Source organism: Thalassophryne amazonica, chromosome 5 (genome assembly GCF_902500255.1).
Source record: "Thalassophryne amazonica chromosome 5, fThaAma1.1, whole genome shotgun sequence".
NCBI classification, from domain to species: Eukaryota; Metazoa; Chordata; class Actinopteri; order Batrachoidiformes; family Batrachoididae; genus Thalassophryne; species Thalassophryne amazonica.
In genome coordinates, this window is record NC_047107.1 from 6,608,084 (window position 1) to 6,635,213 (window position 27,130).

Genomic DNA, 27,130 nt, shown 5'->3' on the forward strand with positions numbered 1-27,130 from the left:
TCTCACAAATCCAACAAGACCAAGCATTCATGATATGCACACTCTTAAGGCTATGAAATTGGGCTATTAGTAAAAAAAAAAAAAGTAGAAAAGGGGATGTTCACAATAATAGTAGTGTGGCATTCAATCAGTGAGTTTGTCAATTTTATGGAACAAACAGGTGTGAATCAGGTGTCCCCTATTTAAGGTTGAAGCCAGCACCTGTTGAACATGCTTTTCTCTTTGAAAGCCTGAGGAAAATGGGACGTTCAAGACATTGTTCAGAAGAACAGCGTAGTTTGATTAAAAAGTTGATTGGAGAGGGAAAAACTATAGGCTGTTCATCTACAATGATCTCCAATGCTTTAAAATGGACAAAAAAAAAAAAAAAAAAACCAGAGACGCTTGGAAGAAAACGGAAAACCACCATCAAAATGGATAGAAGAATAACCAGAATGGCAAAGGCTCACCCATTGATCAGCTCCAGAATGATCAAAGACAGTCTGGAGTTACCTGTAAGTGCTGTGACAGTTAGAAGATGCCTGTGTGAAGCTAATTTATTTGCAAGAATCCCCCGCAAAGTCCCTCTGTTAAATAAAAGACGTGCAGAAGAGGTTACAATTTGCCAAAGAACACATCAACTGGCCTAAAGACAAATGGAGGAATATTTTGTGGGCTGATGAGAGTAAAATTGTTCTTTTTGGGTCCAAGGGACCCCCAAACTCTGAATTCAAGCCACAGTTCACAGTGAAGACAGTGAAGCATGGTGGTGCAAGCATCATGATATGGGCATGTTTCTCCTACTATGGTGTTGGGCCTATATATCGCATACCAGGTATCATGGATCAGTTTGGATATGTCAAAATATTTGAAGAGGTCATGTTGCCTTATGCTGAAGAGGACATGCCCTTGAAATGGGTGTTTCAACAAGACAGTGACCCCAAGCACACTAGTAACCAAGCAAAATCCTGGTTCCAAACCAACAAAATGAATGCCTCACAGATGTGAAGAAATCATGAAAAACTGTGGATATACAACTAAATACTAGTTTAGTGATTCACAGGATTGCTAAAAAAGCAGTTTGAACATAATAGTTTTGAGTTTGTAGCGTCAACAGCAGATGCTACTATTACTGTGAACACCCCCTTTTCTATTTTTTTTTTTAGTAATAGCCCAATTTCATAGCCTTAAGAGTGTGCATATCATGAATGATTGTTCTTGGTGGATTTGTGAGAATCTACTGAATCTACTGGTACCTTGTTTCCCATGTAACAATAAGAAATACACACAAAACCTGGATTAATCTTTACATTCACATAGCACTATTATTCTGAACACTACTGTATTACCTAAAAATTTACCCTAATGGTACCATATACAGGAGGAAAAGAATCGGCCCGAGGATCGAGTCTTGGGGGACCCCAGAGGTGAGAGGGGCTGTGGATGAGGTGAATTCACTGAGCTGCACAGAAAGTCAGTAAATTAGAACTGGAGCCTTGAGAGAGCAGAGCATTTATGGTGTCCGGGACAGGTTCCAGCACAGAGAGTTTAGAATCAAGATTACAGAATAATAAATGGACTGCATTTTATATAGTGCTTTTCCATCTGCATCAGACACTCACAATTATGTCTCTTTCACCTATTCAAACACACAGTCGCACAGGTGCTCACTACACACTGGGAGCAACTTGGGGATTAAGGACTTTGTCCAAGGGCCTTAGTGATTTTCTGGTCAGGCTGGGGTTTGAACAGAGGATCCTCTGGTCTCAAGCCCAACGCTTAACTGCTAGACCATCACCTCCCCTACATAAATAAGATTTATGTCATCATTACTAATGAAGCTGCCATGCAGTCATTCATCACTAACATGTTTTAAAGCATTTTATTTTAATAATTAGCTTTGATTTCTATATCAATGAAAATATCCAGTGTTATGTGAAGAGGACAGACACCGTCCACACATTCAGCAAAACATTCACTTGGTTTCCAAGTACCAAAAGTACCAATAAATTAGTTAAAAAAATAAAACTGACAATCATATTTTGTGTAACCCCAAAACATTCTTACACTCAAGGTGGTTTTTCAGCCTTATTTTGCGAAACTGCATAGGAAACACTTTTTACACTGAAAAAAAAAAAAAAAAAGTTCAAAAGCAGAAAAGTGTTCACACACCAGAAACACTCGTTAGTTACCAAACAAGAAAATGACACCAAAAGTATTGAATAATTTGGATAAAACCCCCCCCCAAAAAAACTGATGTGTTACAGGTGCTGTAATTGATTAATTAATCTAAATGGATTATGACATACATATACATACACACATATATACATATATATACAGACATTTTTATATATATATACGAGGTCTGTCAATAAAGCAACGGTCCTTTTTATTTTTTTCAAAAACTATATGGATTTCATTCATGTGTTTTTACGTCAGACATGCATGAACCCTCGTGCGCATGTGTGAGTTTTTCCCACGCCTGTTGGTGACGTCATTCGCCTGTGAGCACTCCTTGTGGGAGGAGTCGTCCAGCCCCTCGTCGGAATTCCTTTGTCTGAGAAGTTGCTGAGAGACTGGCGCTTTGTTTGATCAAAATTTTTTCTAAACCTGTGAGACACATCGAAGTGGACACGGTTCGAAAAATTAAGCTGGTTTTCAGTGAAAATTTTAACGGCTGATGAGAGATTTTGAGGTGATTCTGTCGCTTTAAGGACTTCCCACGGTGCGAGACGTCGCTCAGCGCTCGCAGCCGCCGTCAGCCTGTTCAAGCTGAAAACCTCCACATTTCAGGCTCTATTGATCCAGGACGTCGTGAGAGAACAGAGAAGTTTCAGAAGAAGTCGGTTTCAGCATTTTATCCGGATATTCCACTGTTAAAGGAGATTTTTTTAATGAAAGACGTGCGGACGGGTCCGCGTGTCGGGACGCAGCCGACGCAGTGCGGCGGCACAGGAAAAACACCTCCGTGTTGATAACCGTTTGTAAAATCCAGGCGGCTTTTGATGGCTTTCAGTGGAGTGAGTATATGAGAAATTGTTTAACAGCAGGACATGTTCCAACTTGTCCTTAAGGCTTTCAACAGAGGTGTTTTTCCTGTGGCGGAGCGTCGCGGCGGCTGTGAGCCGACGCGCGGACCCGTCCGCACGTCTTTCATTAAAAAAATCTCCTTTAACAGTGGAATATCCGGATAAAATGCTGAAACCGACTTCTTCTGAAACTTCTCTGTTCTCTCACGACGTCCTGGATCAATAGAGCCTGAAATGTGGAGGTTTTCAGCTTGAACAGGCTGACGACGGCGGCTGAGAGCGCTGCGCGACGTCTCGCACCGTGGTAAGTCCTTAAAGCGACAGAATCACCTCAAAATCTCTCATCAGCCGTTAAAATTTTCACTGAAAACCAGCTTAATTTTTCGAACCGTGTCCACTTCGATGTGTCTCACAGGTTTAGAAAAAATTTTGATCAAACAAAGCGCCAGTCTCTCAGCAACTTCTCAGACAAAGGAATTCCGACGAGGGGCTGGACGACTCCTCCCACAAGGAGTGCTCACAGGCGAATGACGTCACCGACAGGTGTGGAAAAACTCACGCATGCGCACGAGGGTTCAAACATGTCTGACGTAAAAACATATGAATGAAATCCATATAGTTTTTGAAAAAAATAAAAAGGACCGTTACTTTATTGACAGACCTCGTATATATATATATATATATATATATATATATATATATATATATATATATATATATATATATAAAAAACACGCACACACACTCAGTTCATGGACTGGATGGAAATTAAGTGACAATGGTTATGACGACTGATGAAGCGTTTAATTTGTTCACCTGACAGCGCGTCGTATTTCCTTTGTATCCTCCATGCACGTCGTCTTATCACGTCCAAACCACTTCAACCTTCCTCCTCTCTCCTGCATTTCTTATCCTGTCCAGTTTTCTAATTCCACACCATCATCTCATTTCTGTCATTCAGCTTCTTCTCCTGCCCTCATGTCTCAGCCCCACACAGCTCACACCGGGATCGGCTCTGTCATAGCCCTGAGAACCAGACAAGTACTGTTCAGCCCACGTCCACCTGTCTGCTGGGGATAAGACCCAACACTCTCCAGTCACAAGGCTGCTTCTCCTACCTTGTGGGCCACCTCTGGGCACTAATCCCACACATTTAAACTTGGGCTGCAAAGTATGACCTAAAATTCATATTCCGGTATACACTGAATCCCTTCACGGTAACGGTATATATCACAATATAAACTTAAGTGTAAAAATTATGTGTTTCTGAATGAATCCCTAAGCAAAGATAAATTGATCAAAAGAAATAAATAAAAATAACAAAAATAAAAACATATTAAGCAGTTTTGAAAACATTTATTGTGCAGATCTCAAAACTACTGGTATAATTTGCCAGAAGGTACATCTAAGATGCAAGATCCAAGATTTTATGCTTGGGTGAAAGAATTAAATAAATTTATGGTCAGCAGCTGAAGTTTCATCTCGAACATTAGATGGCACACCCACTCTGAATATGAACATGAAGTGCTTTCAGGACAGTCACTTCCTCATTTATAAAACTCAGCACGAAACCACATAAAAAGTACTTAATTTACTCATATTTGAAGTCAGTCTGGGTAAATTGATGTTACCTGGCTGATTTTGTCTTTCTAATCCGGTTAAAAAAAACCCTTGCGATATTTAACGTGGCACTTTCTCAAATGTTTGATTCCGGTCACGACAGAGCCTCAGCCTTCCCCTAGTGCGTCGGCTGAAATAAATAAGCAATGGCTTTGCAAATATCAGCCACAGAACAGGCGTCTCACAAATTTGCATGAACAGCAGTGAAAATCGGTCACCTCAGCTCAGAACACTCGCAGGAAACTGGTTCTCTCTCACACACACACACACACACCTGCTTCACAGAGGACGTTTTCCTTGATCAAAAAACTCAGTGGCCGTTATCGCGATTAGTTGGTGGAGTCCAAATCTCTACCATCGGCCAAAATTATACCGTGTACTGGCTAAACCGCGCAGACCTAAATTAAACCCTTTTAATTTGTCTTGCACACCTGAGCTCAGGGCTTCAGTAAACTTATTAACCACCAGTCCCTCATCTTCCAGCTTCCTCTGGACCTCCTCCCTCCTGCCACACAACAGTGTCATCTGCAAAAAACTGCACCAGTGGGGCACTAAAAATAACTAAAACATAGTCAACACAGCCACAACAAAATATAAGACACCAACAACCATATTTATAATAAAAATATTTATAATATTTACAACCCCTGGCAAAAATTATGGAATCACCGGCCTCGGAGGATGTTCATTCAGTTGTTTAATTTTGTAGAAAAAAAAAAAGCAGATCACAGACATGACACAAAACTAAAGTCATTTCAAATGGCAACTTTCTGGCTTTAAGAAACACTATATGAAATCAGGAAAAATAATTTTGGCAGTCAGTAACGGTTACCTTTTTAGACCAAGCAGAGGGAAAAAAATATGGAATCACTCAATTCTGAGGAAAAATTATGGAATCATGAAAAACAAAAGAACGCTCCAACACATCACTAGTATTTTGTTGCACCACCTCTGGCTTTTATAACAGCTTGCAGTCTCTGAGGCATGGACTTAATGAGTGACAAACAGTACTCTTCATCAATCTGGCTCCAACTTTCTCTGATTGCTGTTGCCAGATCAGCTTTGCAGGTTGGAGCCTTGTCATGGACCATTTTCTTCAACTTCCACCAAAGATTTTCAATTGGATTAAGATTCGGACTATTTGCAGGCCATGACATTGACCCTATGTGTCTTTTTGCAAGGAATGTTTTCACAGTTTTTGCTCTATGGCAAGATGCATTATCATCATTGAAAAATGATTTCATCATCCCCAAACATCCTTTCAATTGATGGGCTATGAAAAGTGTCCAAAATATCAACGTAAACTTGTGCATTTATTGATGATGTAATGACAGCCACCTCCCCAGTGCCTTTACCTGACATGCAGCCCCATATCATCAATGACTGTGGAAATTTACATGTTCTCTTCAGGCAGTCATCTTTATAAATCTCACTGGAACGGCACCAAACAAAAGTTCCAGCATCATCACCTTGCCCAATGCAGATTCGAGATTCATCACTGAATATGACTTTCATCCAATCATCCACAGTCCACGATTGCTTTTCCTTAGCCCATTGTAACCTTGTTTTTTTCTGTTTAGGTGTTAATGATGGCTTTCGTTTAGCTTTTCTGTATGTAAATCCCATTTCTTTTAGGTGGTTTCATACAGTTCGGTCACAGACGTTGACTCCAGTTTCCTCCCATTCGTTCCTCATTTGTTGTGTTGTGCATTTTTGATTTTTGAGACATATTGCTTTAAGTTTTCTGTCTTGACGCTTTGATGTCTTCCTTGGTCTACCAGTATGTTTGCCTTTAACAACCTTCCCATGTTTGTATTTGGTCCAGAGTTTAGACAAAGCTGACTGAACAACCAACATCTTTTGCAACATTGCGTGATGATTTACCCTCTTAAGAGTTTGATAATCCTCTCCTTTGTTTCAATTGACATCTCTCGTGTTGGATCCTTGATTCATGTCAGTCCACTTGGTGCAACAGCTCCAAGGTGTGATCACTCCTTTTTAGATGCAGACTAACGAGCAGATCTGATTTGATGCAGGTGTTAGTTTTGGGGATGAAGATTTACAGGGTGATTCCATAATTTTTTCCTCAGAATTGAGTGATTCCATATTTTTCCCTCTGCTTGGTCTAAAAAAGTAACCTTTACTGACTGCCACAATATTTTTTCCTGATTTCTTATAGTGTTTCTTAAAGCCAGAAAGTTGCCATTTGAAATGACTTTAGTTTTGTGTCATGTCTGTGATCTGCTTTTTTTCTACAAAATTAAACAACTGAATGAACATCCTCCGAGGCCGGTGATTCCATAATTTTTGCCAGGGGTTGTATAATAACAAAACAGAAATCTGATTAACTGATCAACAGAAATATAATGATGGTATGAATTAATAACAGAATGACAAACATTATGAAAGTTTCTTAAATATGAAGTTTTGTTGCTTTAAAAATCTGGAGACATCACTGATGAAACTAAACTGCATTTCAGCGCAGGTTTAAAAATGTTTTATTAACTAACCAGTTAAACAGAAACATACAGTGAGGAAAATAAAGCCCAGGTTACACAGACAGTCTTGTCGGCGGGTAGTACGCAGACCGAAGTTCGCGGTAGTTCTGGCTGTTTTCGCGGTGGAAAGGGGCAGAGCATTTTGCCGGCGTTTTGAGCGCCGTACTAGCTGCAAATACGCGGATAAAACGCCGCTAAATCCGCCGAATAAAGCAGCGTTTTGACGCCGTAGTATCCGGCACACGTCAGGCAACGGGGGTTAATACCCAGTTCTATCCTTTACAATCACAGGTTAAGACGCGCGTGAGAACGGCGGTGTTCTGCTGCTGCCGATAATGTCCTGCGTACCGCTGGATTTATCCAGGCAAATCCTGCGTTACTCCAGGAACTTTTCCATATAGGCACCGCCCCCAGAGTATAATAGGCTGAAGCAGCTGTCACTGCAGGGGGAGGGAGCTCATCCCCAGCCTTTTCTTCTCCTTTCCTTTTCCCCTCCTCAATGTGTTGCTCGTCTCCACCACAGGCCTCTCCTCTGCTTCTGAACCAGACCTCTTGGTAAGTCCTTGCCGCTGCCAGTTTTCTTTTAGGAGGCATACTGGAGCTTCTCTGCAAAAATATCTGGAGCTGGCCGCGAGTGAGGCCTGCATGCAGCGCGCTAGCGTTTTTATACTGACCGCCGCCTATCGGCCGTTTGGAATGCTGTTACCCGGGAGGTGGAGTTTACAACGGCGTACTGTCCGCTAGCGCCGCCGTTTTGTCTGCCTCTGTCGCCGGTTAAAACGCCTTTGAGGACGTCGATGTGGGCTCTATCACCGTTTTACACGCCGTTAGTTAGGGATACAATGCCGGCTGCCAATTACGGCGGTGTAAACTGCGGCACTACAGGAAGGAGCAGGATGAAATGGCGATTAAAAAGTATCAAACGCCGTTGTTCACGTTGTCTCCGTCGTCACGCGGATTCTCCGGGAGCGCTCCCGGAATTATTCGACATGTTGAATAACTTTTGACAATTCCCGGTAAAGGCGGAACTAAGCCACGCCCCCTAGTGCCGGCGTTGATCCTTAAGACGGCCAACAACTCTTCCGGGACGCTTCCGGGAGCTCTTACCGTCTATGTGTAAACGGGGCTTAAGTATTTGAACACCCTGCGATTTTGCAAGTTCTCCCACTTAGAAATGGAGGGATCTGAAATTTTCATCTTAGGTGCATGTCCACTGTGAGAGACATAATCTAAAAAAAACAAACATCCGGAAATCAATGTATGTTTTTTTTTTATTTATTTGTATGTTGCTGCTGAAAATAAGTATTTGAACACCTGTGAAAATCAGTGTTAATATTTGGTACAGTAGCCTTTGTTGGCAATTACAGGGGTCAAACGTTTCCTGTAGTTTTTCACCAGGTTTTCACACACTGTAGCAGGGATTTTGGTCCACTCCTCCATATAGATCTTCAAATCTTTCAGGTTTGGAGTTTCAGCTTCCTCCAAAGATTTTCTATTGAGTTCAGGTCTGGAGACTGGCCAGGCCACTCCAGGACCTTGAAATGCTTCTTTCGGAGCCTCTCCTTAGTTGCCCTGGCTGTGTGTTTGGGGTCATTGTCATGCTGGAAGACCCAGCCATGACCCATCTTCAATGCTCTTACTGAGGGAAGGAGGTTGTTTGCCAAAATTTCGCAATACATGACCCCATCCATCCTCCCTTCAATACGGTGCAGTTGTCCTGTCCCCTTTGCAGAAAAGTACCCCCAGAGCATGATTTTTCCACCCCCATGCTTCACGGTTGGGATGGTTTTCTTTGGGTTGCTCTCATCCTCTAAACATGGTAAGCGGAGCCGATTCCAAAACGCTCTATTCTGGTCTCATCTGACCACATGACCTTCTCCCATGCCTCTTCTGGATCATCCAGATGGTCACTGGTGAATTTCAAATGGGCCTGGACATGTGCTGGCTTGAGCAGGGGGACCTTGCTGCCCTGCAGGATTTTAAACCATGACAGCATCATGTGTTACTAATGTAATCTTTGTGACTGTGGTCCCAGCTCTCTTCAGGTCATTGACCAGGTCCTCCTGTATAGTTCTGAGCTTTCTCAGAATCATCCTTACCCCACAAAGTGAGATCTTGCATGGAATCCCAGACCGATGGAGATTGACACTCATCTTGTGTTTCTTCCAATTTCTAATAAATAATCATAATAGTTGTTGTCTTCTACCAAGCTGCTTGCCTGTTGTCCTGTAGTCCATCCCAGCCTTGTGCAGGTCTACAGTTTTGTCCCTGGTGTCCTTAGACAGCTCTTTGGTCTTGGCTATGGTGAACAGGTGTCTTTTATACAGGTAAAAAGTTCAAACGGGTGCAATTAATACAGGTAAAGAGTCTAGAATAAGAGGGCTGTGTGAGCCAGAATTCTTGCTGGTTGGTAGGTGTTCAAATACTTATTTGCAGCAGTAACATACAAATAAATTATTAAAAAAAAAAAAAATCATACATTGTGATTTCCAGATTTTTTTGTTTTAGATTATGTCTCTCACAGTGGACATGCACCTAACATGAAAATTTCAGACCCCTCCATGATTTCTAAATGGGAGAACTTGCAAAATCGCAGGGTGTTCAAATCCTTATTTTCCTCACTGTAACTGGTACATTCTACTGAACGAGTAAGAATCTTACTTGCAGCCCGACTGTGTACATACATTCAACATGAACTCCCATTTTAAACAACAGGGGGGGGAGAGAAATGGCTACAGTCTTTTGAGGTCATGTAATGATCACTCAATTTTCCTGGAGTATAAGTTGTACCTTCTTTCTGTATGTTGGATCTCACGGTGACTAACAAGAAAGAAGCTCAATTGTAGCACATGTGCACAACACAGCCTGTGCTGTTACTTAAAATAACGGATTTTAATCACAAAAATAAGCAAGATGGACAAATACACGTGATGGACAACAAACTGATATTATTTGATGCAGATGAACACAGACTGCAGACCTGCAGTATTTGAAAAAAATTCAATAAAAATGTAAGACCAGGGTTCTAGCTAGAACCATTTTAGTGCTGGCTAAATTACATGATCACGGCTGAGGGTGCAGGGGCCCCCAGCGGGGGTCAAGGGGGTAGAGCCCCCTGAAGCTATAGGGTTTTATACCTCTAAAATGTTATTGGCAAACCCTATTTTAACCCACTTTGAGTGGTTTTAGATCCATTGAAAGCAAGAATATACAAAAAAAAAGACATTTATGTTGTAATACCAAAGTTCTTTTTAAAACGTTTGTCACAGTCTAAGTTATTATAAAATAAATAACGATGAAAAGGTTAAAAACACATTCATATTTGATAGGCATCCAGGGTCATCCAGTGAAGCAGGCAGAGTTTTTCTGTCAAGACAGGTTTTTTTCTGCTTGAGTGCGATTTCATTACTTTAAAAACAAGAGCTTTGTTTTGAACAAGAGCTCCTCCTCCTCCCGTCCCCCCCGCTCTCACTGTCAATGCGGTTTTCCTCCGATCTTTTTGTAAACGGGAGCCTTTAAACTGTGAAATAACCGTAAACTTCTGAATGTGTCAGCATCTACATACACTGACACTCTCGATTATTTTAATGGAGGTTTTTTTTTTCCTTTAAGTCAGAGCAGAGAGAGACGCACAGTGTCCTCGCTCTGACTGCTGAGCTCTTTGCTGTTTTCAGTGGAGATATGAAGAAAATGTGAAACATTTATTTCTTTAGTTGTTTGGTTGAAATTGCAAAGTAAAACAAAAGTACAACACTATAAGCTTGAAATACGACTGAATTGGAAACATTTTTTTAGCAACATTTCAGTTCATCTTTTGGAAAATCTGTGCCGGGTGGGAGATGAAGTTTTAACCCTGGCCGGTACTGCCTGGCGCCGCCCACCGTAGCTAGAACCCAGTGTAAGAACATTAACTTTTATTAAATCAGCCATTTAATTTGGGTTTTTTTTTTTTTTTGCATTGTTGTGTTGTACTTTTATTACTGGAGTTTCTTTTGTCATTCCTGGGAAGCCCTATGTATATAAACGGATATTATTATTATTATTAAGTGTCAAGACTTCCCAATGTAGTAGAAAAATGCATTGAATTTTCAATAATTTAGAAGTTATAGTTTCTAAACTATGATATGAGGAAGCATAAAGCCATTTGTTTAAAGTGGGCTGTTATAAACGTGGCCACATGTCACACACAGACGTCAGAGCAGCAGGTTGATAAAAGAGGCCCAATGTTAGCTCAGCTGTTCAGAGTCATGATGACGTGGAGGATATGTACACAGTGAAGACGAGAGCTGGTCCGGTGGCAGAAACGCCGCTGCTCCTGGATCCCACAAACAAACACCACCCGCCTCGACTCTCACTCACACTTATTTCCCCTCCTTGTCCTCTAAGCGGCCAGGCGTAAAAATGTAGTCCAGCGCTTGTCTCTCAGCAGCGGCCACATTGGGGTGCCACAGATCCACCATGAAGACCACCCTGGGGCCGTCCTCTGCACCGCCTACACACACAACCAAAGATTAGCACTGTGAGTGGTGATTGGGGAGGGTTAATCCAGTCATTCTGTTGAGTAACTTTTAAATATTTAGACAATAACTTAGCAGCAGAGAAGCATCAGAGTCGTTCATTTTGTGATACAAGAACCAAATTTGGTAGAAATACTTCTGAGTCCTTTCCTCCAAAGAAGCCATTAGCCATGAAATTTTAATTTTTGTTTATGGGGGGAATAATGTTGAAGTCATTGAAGTCTGTTCAGGAGCCCATTCTGGAAGTTTCCAGTCATCATGCACTGATATGAGAGTAAAGTAAACTCCATGACAGAGAATCTCTCTGTCATGGAGTTTGATCTAGTTCAGCCCGCAAGCCACTGTGGTTTACTAGGGTGTGGCCCCTGCCGTCCACAAGCAACTACCTGGACTTGCAGGTAAGGGTTCGGTAAGCAGGGAGGACTAGTGTTCATCCAAAGGATGTGGCTGACTGTAATGGCGAAAGTACTACCTCTACTACTAAACCCTGATACCACCATCACACGTTTTACACCATACACAAATACGCATTAAAAACCATAACAATCTGTCTAAAAAGCAGGAAAATATTGCCTGAAGTTAATTTCAAATCCCCCAATTTGCAGTACAATATCTAACAGGTACAACATTGAACTAAACCACGATTGTGATGGATATGACAAAAATACATATTTCCAGGTGGCATTATGAAAAATGGCCGCTATCTCAAAAACTGAAGTGGCTAATGGCTTTTTTTTTTGCAAAACGAAGACCAAGAAGTGCCAAATTTGGTGCTTGTATTGCAAAATGAAAATTATTTTTATACCAAATTTGGTGCATCGTCAGTTGTAGGATTGTAACTGTTATTTGCTGCACTATACAGAAATGTTTCCTCATTCCAGCTAACAGACACAGACAACAATGAAAAATCAATTTCAGCACAATGAATTCAACTTCTTTATGTACACCAGAGATACAACTTTTTTGTAACCTCATAGTCCTGTATCATATTCTGATGAGCTTTTGCTAGAAAACAATGAAAGTCAATGTATTTTTCTATATGGTCAAAAAAGTTCACCCATGACAAACTGAAAATTTTAATCTTCGATTGCCAAAGGCATGATGACTCAATACAATCAAATCACCACTGAAGTCTTACAAATGTTAAAAATTTATTATTTTGGGTCAAGGGTGAGCAATGACAACCAAAACCGAATGGTGATAAGACTGATATTTTTAGAGAAGTTACATATATTAGCAAGCAATACTAAACAATTGACATTGATATTTATATTCTGGACTCACACCCTATTCCGGCAGGGGGCAGTAAATTGTCTTTATATTAAAAGCGTGAATGCATGTGTGATTTTATTTTGTAAGTTCAATGTAAATAAAGATGTGCGGACGGATTGCAGCGTCGGCTCGCAGCCGCCGCGACGCTCCGCCACAGGAAAAACACCTCCGTTGGAAGCCTTAAGGACAAGTTGGAACATGTCCAGCTGTTAAACAATTTCTCATATACTCACTCCACTGAAAGCCATCAAAAGCCGCCTGGATTTTACAAATGGGTATCAACACAGAGGTGTTTTTCCTGTGCTGCCGCACCACGTCGGCTGCGTCCCGACGCGCGGACCCATCCGCACGTCTTTCATTAAAAAAAATCTCCTTTAACAGTGGAACATCCGGATAAAATGCTGAAACCGACTTCTTCTGAAACTTCTCTGTTCTCTCACGACGTCCTGGATCAATAGAGCCTGAAATGTGGAGGTTTTCAGCTTGAACAGGCTGACGACGGCGCCTGAGAGCACTGCGCGACGTCTCGCACCGTGGGAAGTCCTTAAAGCGACAGTATCACCTCAAAATCTCTCATCAGCCGTTAAAAGTTTCACTGAAAACCAGCTTAATTTTTCGAACCGTGTCCACTTCGATGTGTCTCACAGGTTTAGAAAAAATTTTGATCAAACAAAGCGCCAGTCTCTCAGCAACTTCTCAGACAAAGGAATTCCGACGAGGGGCTGGACGACTCCTCCCACAAGGAGTGCTCACAGGCGAATGACGTCACCGACAGGCGTGGAAAAACTCACGCATGCGCACGAGGGTTCAAGCATGTCTGACGTAAAAACATATGAATGAAATCCATATAGTTTTTGAAAAAAATAAGAAGGACCTATACTTTATTGACAGCCCTCGTAGGTAATTTACTCATCTGTTCTGTATAAAATCTGTGTAGCTTCTTAATTTTGCTCTCTGAAGGACTTATTTTTAAATAACCTCTTAATTTTGTTGTCTGAGTGACACACCAGTAACACAACTAGATAAATAAATCTAAAGTTACCTTCCTTAAACTCAAACTGAAAGCAAATCTCTACAATTTGATATAGATTAATTAAAAATATAAAATCCAGCTTCCTCAGGAAGTGGTGTAGAGGAGGATTTAAAAAAAAAAGAAGACCTGAATGTTCAGTTACAATTTGACAGAAAGTACATTTGAGATGAAAGACTAGATTTTGTTTTGTTGAAAGAAACTTTTGTATTTCTTCATAATTGATGTAAATAAAGTCCAAGACATATTCAGTGACTTGGAAATGTTCATGTTTCCATCCCCTGACTTGTCTGAAGAAAACTGGCAATAAAACTGATTATTATTTACAGGTTTATCAAGTTTTAGAGATTTGCTTTCAGTTTGAGTTTGATGAAGATAATTTTATTCTTTATATTTTTTTTGGATTTCTTGTATTTGAAATGGCATAAACAAATTCAAATGTGTGAAATTCCAAGTGTCCCAATACTTTTGGAGGTCACAGTATCCTAACCTTATGATGAGTGCAAAATGAGTGTGGTATTATTACTGTATTGTTTAAGAATGTTAATTTTCCACTGTTGCTGCACTTTGTGTCAAATCAGTCATATTGTATATCATATTGATATGACAATATTGAGATATGATAATTTGGCCATACTGTACAGCCCTACTGTCAACTAGCTGAAAACTTTGCATATTATATCTACATAAAAAAAAAATACTTAAAGTGGCAGGGGGTTAAGAGGCCTGTAAATTAGGGGGTCTGAAGCTGAAGGTTTTTAGTCATGCTAATGCTCCTCAGAATCATTTACTGAAAAGAAATTGTGAAGGACCTAAAGGACATGGTTAGATGGTAAGAAGCTTCCAGGCATGTGAGAGGCAAAAAAAAAAAAGAAAAATGCTTAAAAAGCCCCCCCCACAGAAGCTGAAAGGTTTTAGCCATGCTCATGCTCCCTTGAACCAGTTGCTAAAAAAATCAGCTTTTCTTCTAGCAGGAAAACAGATGATGACAGAAATGTTTTATCTCAGTGCCTCATCTCAGTGTTTTCTAAAAAAAAAGTCCTCCTCATGGGAGCCAACGACTAGCTTATAACCCACGGTGATAAAAAGCAGCCACCATCAGTAGAGTGAGTTTTTTTATACCATCTCTCGGCTCAGCACAGTCAGGTCCAAACAAAGACTTGTGTGCTTTGTTGGAATGTGTTTAAAACACTTTCAACCTTCATGTATGACGGTTTGAATCTTGATTACTAAACCAAACATGATTTTAAAAGATGTGCCACATTGTGTTCTTGGTGTGCTGCTGCTGAGGAGATGGAGGCAGATCAGCACTTCAGATTTACACCACTTTAAGCTCAGTCACGTTTCGAGGAACAAACTGTGGCAGAGTGTAAATGAACTGTTCTTCTCACCCTCGTGGAAGGCCCTGTGGAGGAAGGAGTCGTCAAACAGCAAACAGCTGCCCTCAGACCAGCACTGCGGTTCTCCTCCAACCACCAGCTCACAGGAAGGGGGCACTCTGAGACCTGCAGCACACACACACCATGTCAAACCTGCCAACGGCCAAAAAGGTCTGCTTTTAAGGCGTTCATTACTGTCAGAACATCTCAGGTAGAACCTGTCACTGTTCAGGAGAATTCAGGATCTCACTCCAAACACATCACAGATCTGCAGGCGTGCCCACAGCGAAAAACATTATATGACCCTCCCGGTAAAGGCTCAAAGGGAGTGAGTTAGATGAGGTGGTGGAGAGTGAACCCAAGCATGAAAGAGTGGTGATAGGAGTGGACTTAAATAGGCATGTTGGTGATGGGAACAGAAGAGTTGGTGGCAGGAGAGAGTGTACCCAGACAGCATAGGATGGTTGTTTGTAGGATGACTTTAGAGATAAAGAAGAAGAAGAGAGTCAAAGCTCAACAAAGGATCAGATGGTGGAAGCTGAAGGAGGAAGACTGTTGTGTGAAATTCAGTGAGCAGGTGACAGAGACACTGGATGGAGGGCAAACAACTTTGGACAACTGGAAAAGTACCGCAAATGTGGTGAGGGAGACAGCTAGGAAGACACTGGGTATGACATCTGGATAGTGGAAGGAAAATAAGGAGAGTTGGTGGTGGAACGAAGATAAATGGTAAAGCCAAAGCAGAAAGAAGTTGGGGAAGAAGAATTGGGATAGTTGGAGAAATTAAGAAAGTAGACAGGAGTAGAAGAAGATGTGGCATAAGGCGCAAAGAGAAGTGGCAAGAGCTAAGGAAAAGGCATATTGCGAGCTGTACAAGATGTTGAAAATAGCGGGGGATATAAGGCTAACATTGTGTGTTTTTGGTATGAAAACATGAAACCTGGCACTTGTAGAGTGACCCCAGGTGAGCATTTCTGGATATGGAAATAAGTTGGCAGAGCCCCCTGGTGGTGTCCTTGGGAACTAATGTTTTGCCAACTAACCGTATTCATGAACACATCCTAATATTGGGATAACTTTTACATTTCTTAATATAGAATCAGGAAACTTGGCAAATTTTGAAAGAACAGGGTAAATACAATAAAAGTATTAAAAATTGCATAAGAGCCCCCTGGAGACCAGATATGTAAGCAGTGCTGGTGTCATTGGTCCATATTGTGATATGAAACCATCTCGTCCATTGTGTATTATCTGAAAGTGTAAACTTTACAATATTGGATGAAAAGCAAATTGTAGAAAAGAGAATGAAGTAAAGGTGAACTAGCTTAAACCAAAACAAACTCTTTGGGAATATTTGCAAGTGATCTATGTTTGAAAACAGCTGCCTTCACACTGGCAGAGTGATGTGCATTTGAGCTTTGCTTTGCTGCATGTACACATGCCACAGCATGATTTCTTACAATTGCAATGTATCAGCTCATAGCACATTTCGTGGGCCTGTTGAAGGGTGGTCCATTTTGGCAACCATTGAGATGAGGGTGCATCCCATTCCCAGCCAAAGTCAGAAGGGCTTGGCAGTTTTGCGTCCAGCTGCAACGACTGACCCCACACGTGCAGCTTGGAAGACTGCTCTCAAGGCTATTTGAGTGCAGCTTCTGTGGGGGAAATGCCTTCTACAGCCTTCGATTTCTTTGAGAACATGTGCTGACGTGCTTCGTTGACACTGGAGGTGTCAGCAGTGCGGTCATACCACAGCGCAACAAATCTCTGAATAAGAGCCAGTAGATCATCTGTCAACTGAAGTTGTGGATTTGCAAGAGACAAGAAAGCATCTGTGACCTCTGGAAATGCAATCCAAGTTTCCCATGCACTCTTCTTGCCTATTACAGAAAAGAAAGATGTTACATCACAGCCAGTTAGTGCATGGAAAAATGGCAGAGCCTTTACTTTAGTTGATGGCAGGGCAGCGGCATTCTCATGTATAGCAATGTATCTTTGGGACTTTCCAGTACCAAATGATAGCCACAATTCAGAGGTGGCAAACTGGTCAAAAAATGCCACAGCCAGTACAACAACATCAGTGTCTACTGTTCTAATGAGGATACTCTGGTGACCCTTGTTGGAAGCATCCTTGGCATGCATCAGGATGCGCATGTCTGCTTCTTCCTGCATACAGGGCTGAAAATTTGACGTCTGTCACAGCAGCATTGCAAGTCACATGTTCCTTTAAAGTGCAGACAACTTGTCTGTTTTGCATGTGAATGCCTGCAGCATGTTCAGCTAGAAGTACAAACAGCTCAGTCTTGTCATTATTCCGGAGGAAACTGCCAGTTTCCTGGAATTTGTGTGGTGAGAGTTACTTTCCTGCATACACCATTGCCTCTTTTCTCCCTGGTTGAGTTCTTCAGACTCTGTAGCTTGTAGATATCAAACACTCCATCGACCCTTTCAACATCCTTCAGGATGTTCTCAATGTGGGGCACGAAGACCTGTGTGACATAGTCTGAGAATGTCTTTGACACTGTTGGGGTTAGAGTGTGCACCACCACTGCGCCATCAAGCATGACTGCTGAACGTTAGGGACTGTGTGGTCAGAGTTTGAAAGGCTTTCCAGAGGAACCAACAAGTCAGACTTCTTTCTTGATCTCATCTCCCCTGACTTTGATAGAGATGGTGGCCATGGTTGGTTCTCATATTTGAAGAACTCTTCCAGTTTTCCCTCTCGAGATTGGCAGGCAATGTATAGTCTAAGAATAAGACACAGTCATCCTTCAATGCAGATACCTGATTTTTCTTTTTCGACTGACGTTGACTTTCAGAGAACTTTGAGTTGTGAGCCGTTCAGCTATGAATGTCTCAAACTGACGTTGTCCTAGCTCATACATCTGACACTTTTTGCAGCTGATTGGCTTGTGACAACTTTGCTGTCAAGAGTTAACAAATCCTTGCTGTCTTCCAGAAAAGGACTTCCAAGATCCTCAATGACCTTCTAGAGAGCACTTACTTCCTTTACAAAGGAATTCTGCATGCTAGCTGTCTGCTCATGATGTTTACCATTGCTGGATTTCTCTGATTTGTTCTCAAAGTCACAAATACGCCTACTGACCGACTGACTGTTAAGTTTATATGTATGGGATAAGATTGTCTGATATTGAAATATAAATAATTGTCCGATTGGTGATATTTGGCCACCGGGGGCTTATATGAAATTTCCAACACTTTGATGATAGTTTCCCTGTTCTCTTGAAGTTTGCCAAGTTTCAGAATTTTAGATTAATAAATATAAAAGTTATCCAAATATTAGGATGTGCTTATGATTACGGTTAAGCGGCAAAATATTAGTTCCCACAGTCACCACCAGGGGGCTCTGCCAACTTGTTTCCATATCCAGAAATGCTCACCTGGGGTCACTCTACAAGCATGCCAGGTTTCATGTTTTCATACCAAAAACGCACGAAATGACGTCCACACCAGCCTTACATCTCCCGCTAATAGTAAGGAAGGAGAAAAGGACTTGTACTATTGACGGTCTATTAAACTAAAAATAAAATTACTTCATTCTTTCACCAAAACATCAAATCTAGGCTTGCATCTCAGATGTACCTTCTGGCAAATTGCAGCTGTACTTTCAGGTCTTCTTTTTAAGAAAATCATCCTCTAAACACTGAAGTGTTTAGAGGAGTTCGGACTTTGCGTGTTTCTTTATGTTATATTGTTGTTTATTTATGTTATATTGTCTGGTATTGCACTGCGTGCACATTTTAAGGAGCAGTCCCCCTAATCTCGTTGTACTATGCAGACTGTGTTTGCTGTGTATAATGACAATAAAGGCTTTCTATTCTATTCTAAACAGCTTGGGACTCCGACGAGGGCGGTCGCATCTCCTCCACTCTCCCTTATCTCTGTTTCTGCTTTAACCTGCAAGTCCCTACTTCACCAGACTGGATCTACTGGACTACTATTGGATTTACCATGGAATTGATCAACTGGTCTCTGAACGCTATTGACACCACTTTTTCTACAAGAAGGTCAGGACCGGGGGATCCTACCTGCCCAGATGGAATGTATCCTGCGGGCTATGTTCTCGCCTCCTGGGGGTCTTGGCGTGTTGCTTGCTTGGAGCCTTTCTCCACTGAGGACATCAAGGATTTATTCATTTTTGGTCTTATGGTAGCAGGGCTGGTACTGTTTGGCTTATGTGCTGCCCTGATCTACCAGAAAATTGGTAAGACGGCGGCATCAAGAACCACGGCCCCTCGCTTGTCCGTCATGATTAACGAGGTTGGCAGTGTATTCTCAGAACTCAGACTCAAATTGGATGACATCTTGGAGCAGATACATGCCTTGCAGATGAAGAAGATTTTGGAGGCCAGGGAATATTCTTAATTTACAATTGGGAATATTCTTAATTCATAATTGGGATTTGGTTGTTCTAGTGAAGCTGTTAAAAGTGTTTTCACTGCTCAAACCACAACACGCCAGACTTATCAAGCCTGAAGGACAAATTGCCTGACTGTTTTCCTCCAGAGGAATGTCTTTGGCCTTGGTGAGATTATTCGGCTCCTTTCTTATCTCAACCCACAAAGACAATAAACTGAGACATACACATGGACAAAGACTGAAGCATGCTCCATTTTTCCCTTTTACTTCACCTCCTGTCCCCCATCATACACCCGATCCTGGCCACCGCTCACGCCAACCCTTTCCCCTCTGGGGGCTGCGCGTTTTACCTGCGGCAGGTCCCCATTCCCCCCAAGCTGGCGGCAGTGTGACTCCAGTTGTAGCGGCTACCACACACTCACATCGCCTCAATTTGGATAATGGACTGTTTCAAGTTTAGTGCACATTAACAATGTCAAATGTATATGTGTTATCTTAATTCTGATGTGTGCCATTATTACAGTAAACAAGTAATAATTGTGGATTAATTGCTGTTTGTCTGTGGAAATGTGAGTGTGGACGTAATCTCGTTGTTGTTGCACTTAATGACAATAAATCTCATCCATTCATTATCCATCATGAAGGTGTATAACTGTGGATACAAAATATCCTCATAAAATCAACTATTTCAATTTATATAGCGCCAAATCACAACAAAGTTGCCTCAAGGCGCTTCACACATTGTCGGGAGCTCTGGCCCTTGGAATACATTTAACGTTAGCCGGCGTCTGTAATGTGACTTTGCGGGTGAAGGAATCGCCTAATCTATAAAGCCCCGGCGTTTCAGCCCTGGCGATAGGAGTGGAAGTCACCATGGGCTCAAAGAACTAACAACAGGCATACCCAAGGGAGAAGACTGGTTCACAGTGGCGAGTGTGATCGGGGTACCACAACCAGGCACCAAGCCCTACGTCACTTCCTGCGCCTAACCACAGTCTGAAAGCCTGTGATCCACAGCTGGTGTTTCTAGGCTGATGCTAATGGGCACGCTAGCTGGCCCAACACTAACCTCATCTGGAGTGCCCATAATATCTAACTCCACTGAGCGAAGAAGGTGTTCTATCTTATGGACACGGCTCTCTAAAAGAGCAACGATGATAATAATAATAAATAATGATAATATTAAAACACGGCTCCTTCCCGACCCCTGCCCCCCCAACAATATCTGAGTGGATAATTATAGTAAATGAGATTTATGTAATGTAATTGATTACATTTTCAATTCGGCTTAAAAAGGGGACTTTTGTTAAGTTGTGGAAAGAGTGGGTTAGCTATATAAAGCCTGCGCTCCTCCAACACAAACCATCTAGCCGTGCCGCCTGCTCGCTCTAAGCGATCCCAGTCAAAACTGTTCTCTGTCACTGTCCCTCAGTGGTGGAACAAACTTCCAGAAGCAACAAGACTAGAATCATCTCTCTCAACCTTCAAGAAGCAAATAAAGACTCTCCTTTTTCGTGACTATTTACTGCACTGATGCTTGAGCTGGCCCAGACCCGGGGTAGATTATAAGGCATGTTGTGTGTTGGGTTTGTGGGGGTGTGTGTAGGTGTGTCTACTCTACTTAACCCTGTGTTATTGTACTTTAAAAAAAAAAAAAAAACTAACCCCATTTGGCATTTGCACCTATTGTTCTGTATATTTCCTGTGCACTTTGTATTTGCAAGTGTTATATGCTATGATTATGTCCTCGATTGTAAGTTGCTTTGCATAAGTGTCTGCCAAATGTAATGTAATGTTTAGAAATTTTAGCAAAATTCTAAATCCCTTTTCAGTTTTGTGGCAGACTATTATTATCATCATTATTTTTGTTCAGGATTTACTGTGCACATAGTTTATCTCTCCCTACCTGTTCAGCATTGTTTTTAATAAAAAAAAGGAAAGGGGAACAAAAAAAAGTGTATATTGTATGATATGGTTATACTATTATACTTGGTGTTGTTTTTCCGATTTCTGAAAATAAAAGAATTTAATAATAATAACAATAATATTAAAGCAAACAGAGCTGTAGTATGAGAATAGTATCGGTATTGGCAGATACTCAAATTCAGGTATCAGGATCGGAAGTGAAAAAAATGTCGATCGGTGCACCCCTAGTAGGAATGACAGACTCATTCAAGGTGGAGGTGGGATTACACCATGGATCAGCTCTGAGTCCTGTCTTGTTCTCAATGGTGATGAGCAAGTTGACAGATGAGATCAGACAGGAGTCTCCATGGACTATGATGTTTGCAGATGACACTGTGAAAGTAGTGAGCAGGTTGAGTCTCGTCTGGAGAGGTGGAGATATGCTGTGGAGAGAAGGGGAATGAAAGCCTGACCAAGACTGAGTACATGTGTGTGAAGGAGAGAGAGCTTGGTGGAATAGTGCAATTACAAGAAGTAGAAGTGGTGAAAGTAGATTAGTTTAACCCTCTGGGGCTGACGCCATCATATACAACGGCTAAGACCAAGCTTTACTAAATTATAAATAACTTTTTAATGATACGAGATAGAAACTTCCTTTTTTTTGCTGAAAAGTTAACTCCGCGGACTTTCGAGCCAGCCATCGGCCATCTTTGTGCTCCTCATAGAAGCTGTGTGATGACGTGCGCAATGTGAGTGTCCAATCGGAAATGGTTCACCGTCACATGGTTTTCCAAAATCCAATCGTAGGGCAGATTTATCTCACATGAAAAACCAAAGTCCGTTTTCAGGAGTGATATGTTACTAGTTGGCCCATTTGAATAGCCCCCTGGGTGCTCCAATGAGTACATACTATTGGGCTCCAAATGCGCCCTGCGCAATTACACACAGTGATCAATCAATCAATCAATTTTTTTTATATAGCGCCAAATCACAACAAACAGTTGCCCCAAGGCGCTTTATATTGTAAGGCAAGGCCATACAATAATTATGTAAAACCCCAACGGTCAAAACGACCCCCTGTGAGCAAGCACTTGGCTACAGTGGGAAGGAAAAACTCCCTTTTAACAGGAAGAAACCTCCAGCAGAACCAGGCTCAGGGAGGGGCAGTCTTCTGCTGGGACTGGTTGGGGCTGAGGGAGAGAACCAGGAAAAAGACATGCTGTGGAGGGGAGCAGAGATCGATCACTAATGATTAAATGCAGAGTGGTGCATACAGAGCAAAAAGAGAAAGAAACAGTGCATCATGGGAACCCCCAGGCAGTCTACATCTATAGCAGCATAACTAAGGGATGGTTCAGGGTCACCTGATCCAGCCCTAACTATAAGCTTTAGCAAAAGGAAAGTTTTAAGCCTAATCTTAAAAGTAGAGAGGGTGTCTGTCTCCCTGATCTGAATTGAGCTGGTTACACAGGACAGGAGCCTGAAAGCTGAAGGCTCTGCCCTCCCATTTCTACTCTACAAACCCTAGGAACTACAAGTAAGCCTGCAGTCTGAGGAGCGAAGCGCTCTATTGGGGTGATATGGTACTACGAGGTCCCTAAGATAAGATGGGACCCTGATTATTCAAAACTTTAAGTAGAAGAAGAATTTTAAATATCTTCTAGAATTAACCAGGAAGCCAATGAAGAGAGGCCCATATGGGTGAGATATGCTCTCCCTTCTAGTTACTTGATCAGTGAAGCAGACGGAGCGCCTCTGATGACAATCTCACGTGCTCAAACAAAGAGTGTGTAACTATCAGGATTGCTCCACTAGTTTGCATGTGAATGTTACTGGATAACTCTGTTGCTTTCTTGGCGGTAAAGCACTGTTTACCATATCAATGGCCAACAAAACACAGACCATTTTGTATATATTGTTCGAACCTTTTTTTTGCACAGTCTTTCACACAATACCTCAAATTACCTTGAAAGCACAGGTTGTCCTGAAAAAAAAGAGGACAAAACTTGATTGTGGGATGCAGGGAGAGCTGTTAACAGCAATAATAAATATTTATGCCAGGCGAGTGAACTGTCCAAAAAAATGCCCTCGGACCACAGAGGGTTAAATACTTGGGGACAACTGTCCAAAGCAATGGAGTGTGGTTGAGAGGTGAAGAAGAGGTTTTGGAGCAACACATGCTGCTATCCAAGCAATGTCTTTCTCAGGGATGTCGCTGAGACCTCGGACTGTTTGAACAACTGAAGTCATACATCAAGCAAGAATGGGAAAAGAATTCCACCTACAAAGCTTCACCAATTAGTGTCCTCAGTTCCCAAACACTTATTGAGTGTTGTTAGAAGGAAATGTGACATAACACAGTGGTAAACAACCACTGTCCCAGCTTTTTGAAACATGTTGCAGGCATCCATTTCAAATGAGCAAATATTTGCACAAAAACAATAAAGTTTATCAGTTTGAACATTAAATATCTTGTCTTTGTATTTTCACTTGAATATAGGTTGAAGAGGATTGCAAAGCATTGTATTGTTTTTATTTACATTTTCACAATGTCCCCAACTTCACTGGAACTGGGGTTGTAAAACCACCTGCTTACAGCAGCTGTGCGTTGTGTGAAACTTCGATCAGGACAAAACCAGAACAGCTGACACTTGTCAAGGATGAATGGTGGCAAATGGAAACACTGATAGACTAATAGTTTTTACAGATATTAGCTAACGTTGCACACAGATGTTATCAACTATCATCACTAACAGGATGTTAAACCAAAGCTTAACCTTTCTATATTTGCACTGCATGTTTGACCCTTTATTGATTTCAGAAACAGAATAGAACACAATTTGTGCACCACAGTCTTTGGCTTGATTTTTAAGATGCTGTTGTACACTCATTATATCATTATATACTCATTCTGCCCCAGGAACAGAACAGTTAGAGAAATCACAGACAGACCAATGTGGTAGGGGTGGGCTTTGAACCGCAAACCTTCCACACTGAACCAAGTGCACTAACGGCTTGGCCACCCTCCTGCAAGAAGCAGTCAGTTATGCCAAAAAAATTTAAAAGAAAGGTATCAGATGATACTGTGCACACTCTACATATTACATTATGTCTTTAACTGTGTTTTTGGTTGTTTATGACTTCATTATGAAGTCATTCATACTAATCAATCAAATAGCTTTGGATCAGCTGTGTCCAATCCTGTTCATGGAGGGCCTTGCATTTTTCCTAACTCTCCCTGTTACTACTCCCAGGCCGTTAACCTCATCAGGGTGTGCTCAGCCATTCAAGAGCTGAAAGACCCCACTTCTAACAAATCAGGTGTACACCAGACATGGACAATGTGCAGGGCAGGGGCCCTCCAGGAACAGAGCTGGGCACAGCTGTTTTAGATCATTCCATCTAGGCTTCTTGGTTTTTGAGATGTACAAAAAAAAAATATATATATATATATATATATATTTTTTTTTTTTTTTTTTTTTTTGAACCATGCTTTCCTTAATCTTTGACCAACCATTCCAGAATGTAATCACCTTGACAAATATATGTACATAAAGAAATCCATCCAACTACTTTTGATTTGGCCACAAACAGACATCAGTGAAAACAACATGCTGCTAACTCTGTTTACACAGGGTAAAAGTGCTTCAGAGAATCTTGACTCTTAATATCCTGAACCTAAAATTAACAGGTTTTGAGGCCACCATAGACAAAAGACATTCTGAAGTAATCAATTAACCCAGTTTCAGGAAACTGTGTGGAAAATAAGGGATAAACAAATGGACAGATGGCAAATGTGACAAACCTGAGCATCTGTTTTGGGTTGAAAGGTTAAAAAGTGCTATAATATATATAACCAGACACAGAAGGGAATGATCTCAACTTACAGCTGAAAGCTTTAAATCAATGATTTTATTTTGACTCTGAATGCTATCGTAGATGGTTTCCAGTAACTGTGACAATGTCCAAATATTTATGGACCTCACTGTACGTTATTGTCTTACCTAAGTGGCAGCGCAGCCTCACGTTGGTTGGACCGTAATGCTCTGTGATTAGAGCTCCAGGTGTCAGCACAGAGAAGCAGGCATTCCCGAAAACATTGTTGGCGATAAAGGTGCGCAGCTGGCCAAGCACCCTCCAGGCCCGTGGACACCTCCGGACATTCAGCACCAGAGGGGTGCCTTGGTTGACCAGGTAGTAGGTCCACCACTGGCCGCAGGGAGTGCTGTTAACTTTCCACCCTGGTGGGAGGGAGGAGCCACTCCGTACAGGAGGCTGGTGGTAGATGCTCTCAAACTCAGCCAGAAGGGTGGGGAAGCTCTGCTCCAGCAACTCCACATCGTGTCTCTGGACTTCCCTGGAGAAGAAAGGAGCTGAGGGGAGGTCAGGGAGGAAGAAGACCTCTGGCCGCTGGATGGTGGGCCGGCTGCTGAGGTGTCGGCCTTGGTCACGGACCCCTTTGTGCACCCTGCCCATGCCTGACCAGGTATAGCGTTTGGCGTAATCCTGCAGGCTGTGGTAGAGCCTCTGGTTCAGACTCTCGCCGGCACTGGTGCAGCGGAAACATTCTGATGACTGGCAGAATGCAAAGCCATTCTGGTCTTCCAGCATTAATCCGTGCTTCCCTTTTCCTTTACCTCGGCAGTCTGAACTCATGAAGCCCCCAACCACCCCTCCAATTCTCCCGGATCCGGTCAGATAGCGGCTGCGCAAAGGGCTGGAGCCGTGCTCTCGACCCACCCTGTAACAGTACCACATAAACAACAGCAGCACACACACACTGATGGCAAAAGCACAGACCTCACACTCCCTGATGGACTGCATCCCACCAGCCACCATCTCCCTCACACTCTCCAGCGACCACTCCATCTCCGCTCTGCAGCGCTGAGTGAGCCTGCCAGGGAGAAAACGCTGACAAAAGTCCAGTTAGCGTGTCTTTTCCTGCTAGTGACTGAACGCAGCCTGGAACCTAGTGAGCGTACGTTTGAGCCCCCTCACTATGAACGAGCTCACCTGGGCTTCAGTCTCAACATTTCAGCACTCCGCACCAGGAAGCATTTTGGCAGCAAGAGGTCTGGCTGCGCTGCTCCAGAACACTGCACCTCTCAGTTATCTGATCTCTGGAAAACAAAGAGACACAGAGAAACGGGGGAGGTGTTAAGATGTGTGTGCTTCCATGCACAATCAATCTAGTGCACATCTCACTGCATGCAGCTTCAACACCTCATCACAAATATTAGGACATAAAGTAGAGCCCAATCGATATATTGGTCGGCCTATAATATCTGCCAATATGAGCCTTTCACAAACATGTCAGTATCTGCCTTATTTTTGCCTATATGAAAACTTTTATAAACAATAAACAATGTAGAAAAACACTTTTGACTGTTGGAAATGGTGCCATTACATCATTTATCCTGCAGAGGGCACCCTGAATGCATGGCTGGGTCCCCATCACCCCTTGGCCACATTATAAGAGACAGAAGCAAAGTGACCAGCTGCCATTCATTTTCACTCA

At 42.1% G+C, this 27,130-nt stretch overlaps 1 protein-coding gene across 2 annotated transcripts; it reads right to left on the reverse strand.

Annotated features, from left to right (window-relative positions):
* Window positions 1-3,899: 3,899 nt before the first annotated feature.
* LOC117510078 (aspartate beta-hydroxylase domain-containing protein 2-like) lies at window positions 3,900-26,575 on the reverse strand. Of its 2 annotated transcripts, XM_034169693.1 has the most exons (4): window positions 25,617-26,575; window positions 15,340-15,453; window positions 11,469-11,621; window positions 3,900-3,910 (listed from the first exon to the last, which is right to left on the reverse strand). In XM_034169693.1, exons 1-3 carry the CDS (start codon window positions 26,479-26,481, stop codon window positions 11,491-11,493), a joined length of 1,110 nt encoding a protein of 369 aa, XP_034025584.1. In that variant the 5' UTR covers window positions 26,482-26,575; the 3' UTR covers window positions 3,900-3,910; window positions 11,469-11,490. The 2 variants fall into 2 exon arrangements, with proteins under 2 accessions (XP_034025584.1, XP_034025583.1); XM_034169692.1 differs by lacking the exon at window positions 3,900-3,910 and having other exon boundaries at window positions 11,070-11,621.
* Between the last annotated feature and the right edge of the window lie 555 nt (window positions 26,576-27,130).

Coding starts and splice junctions, on each gene's coding strand:
- LOC117510078 (XM_034169693.1), bottom strand. CDS start 26,481: ATGGAGTGGTCGCTGGAGAGTGTGAGGGAGATGGTGGCTGGTGGGATG. Junction 15,454..25,616: donor GAGGCTGCGCTGCCACTTAG/GTAAGACAATAA, acceptor TGTGTGCTGCAG/GTCTCAGAGTGCCCCCTTCC. Junction 11,622..15,339: donor CCACAGGGCCTTCCACGAGG/GTGAGAAGAACA, acceptor TTGTGTGTGTAG/GCGGTGCAGAGGACGGCCCC.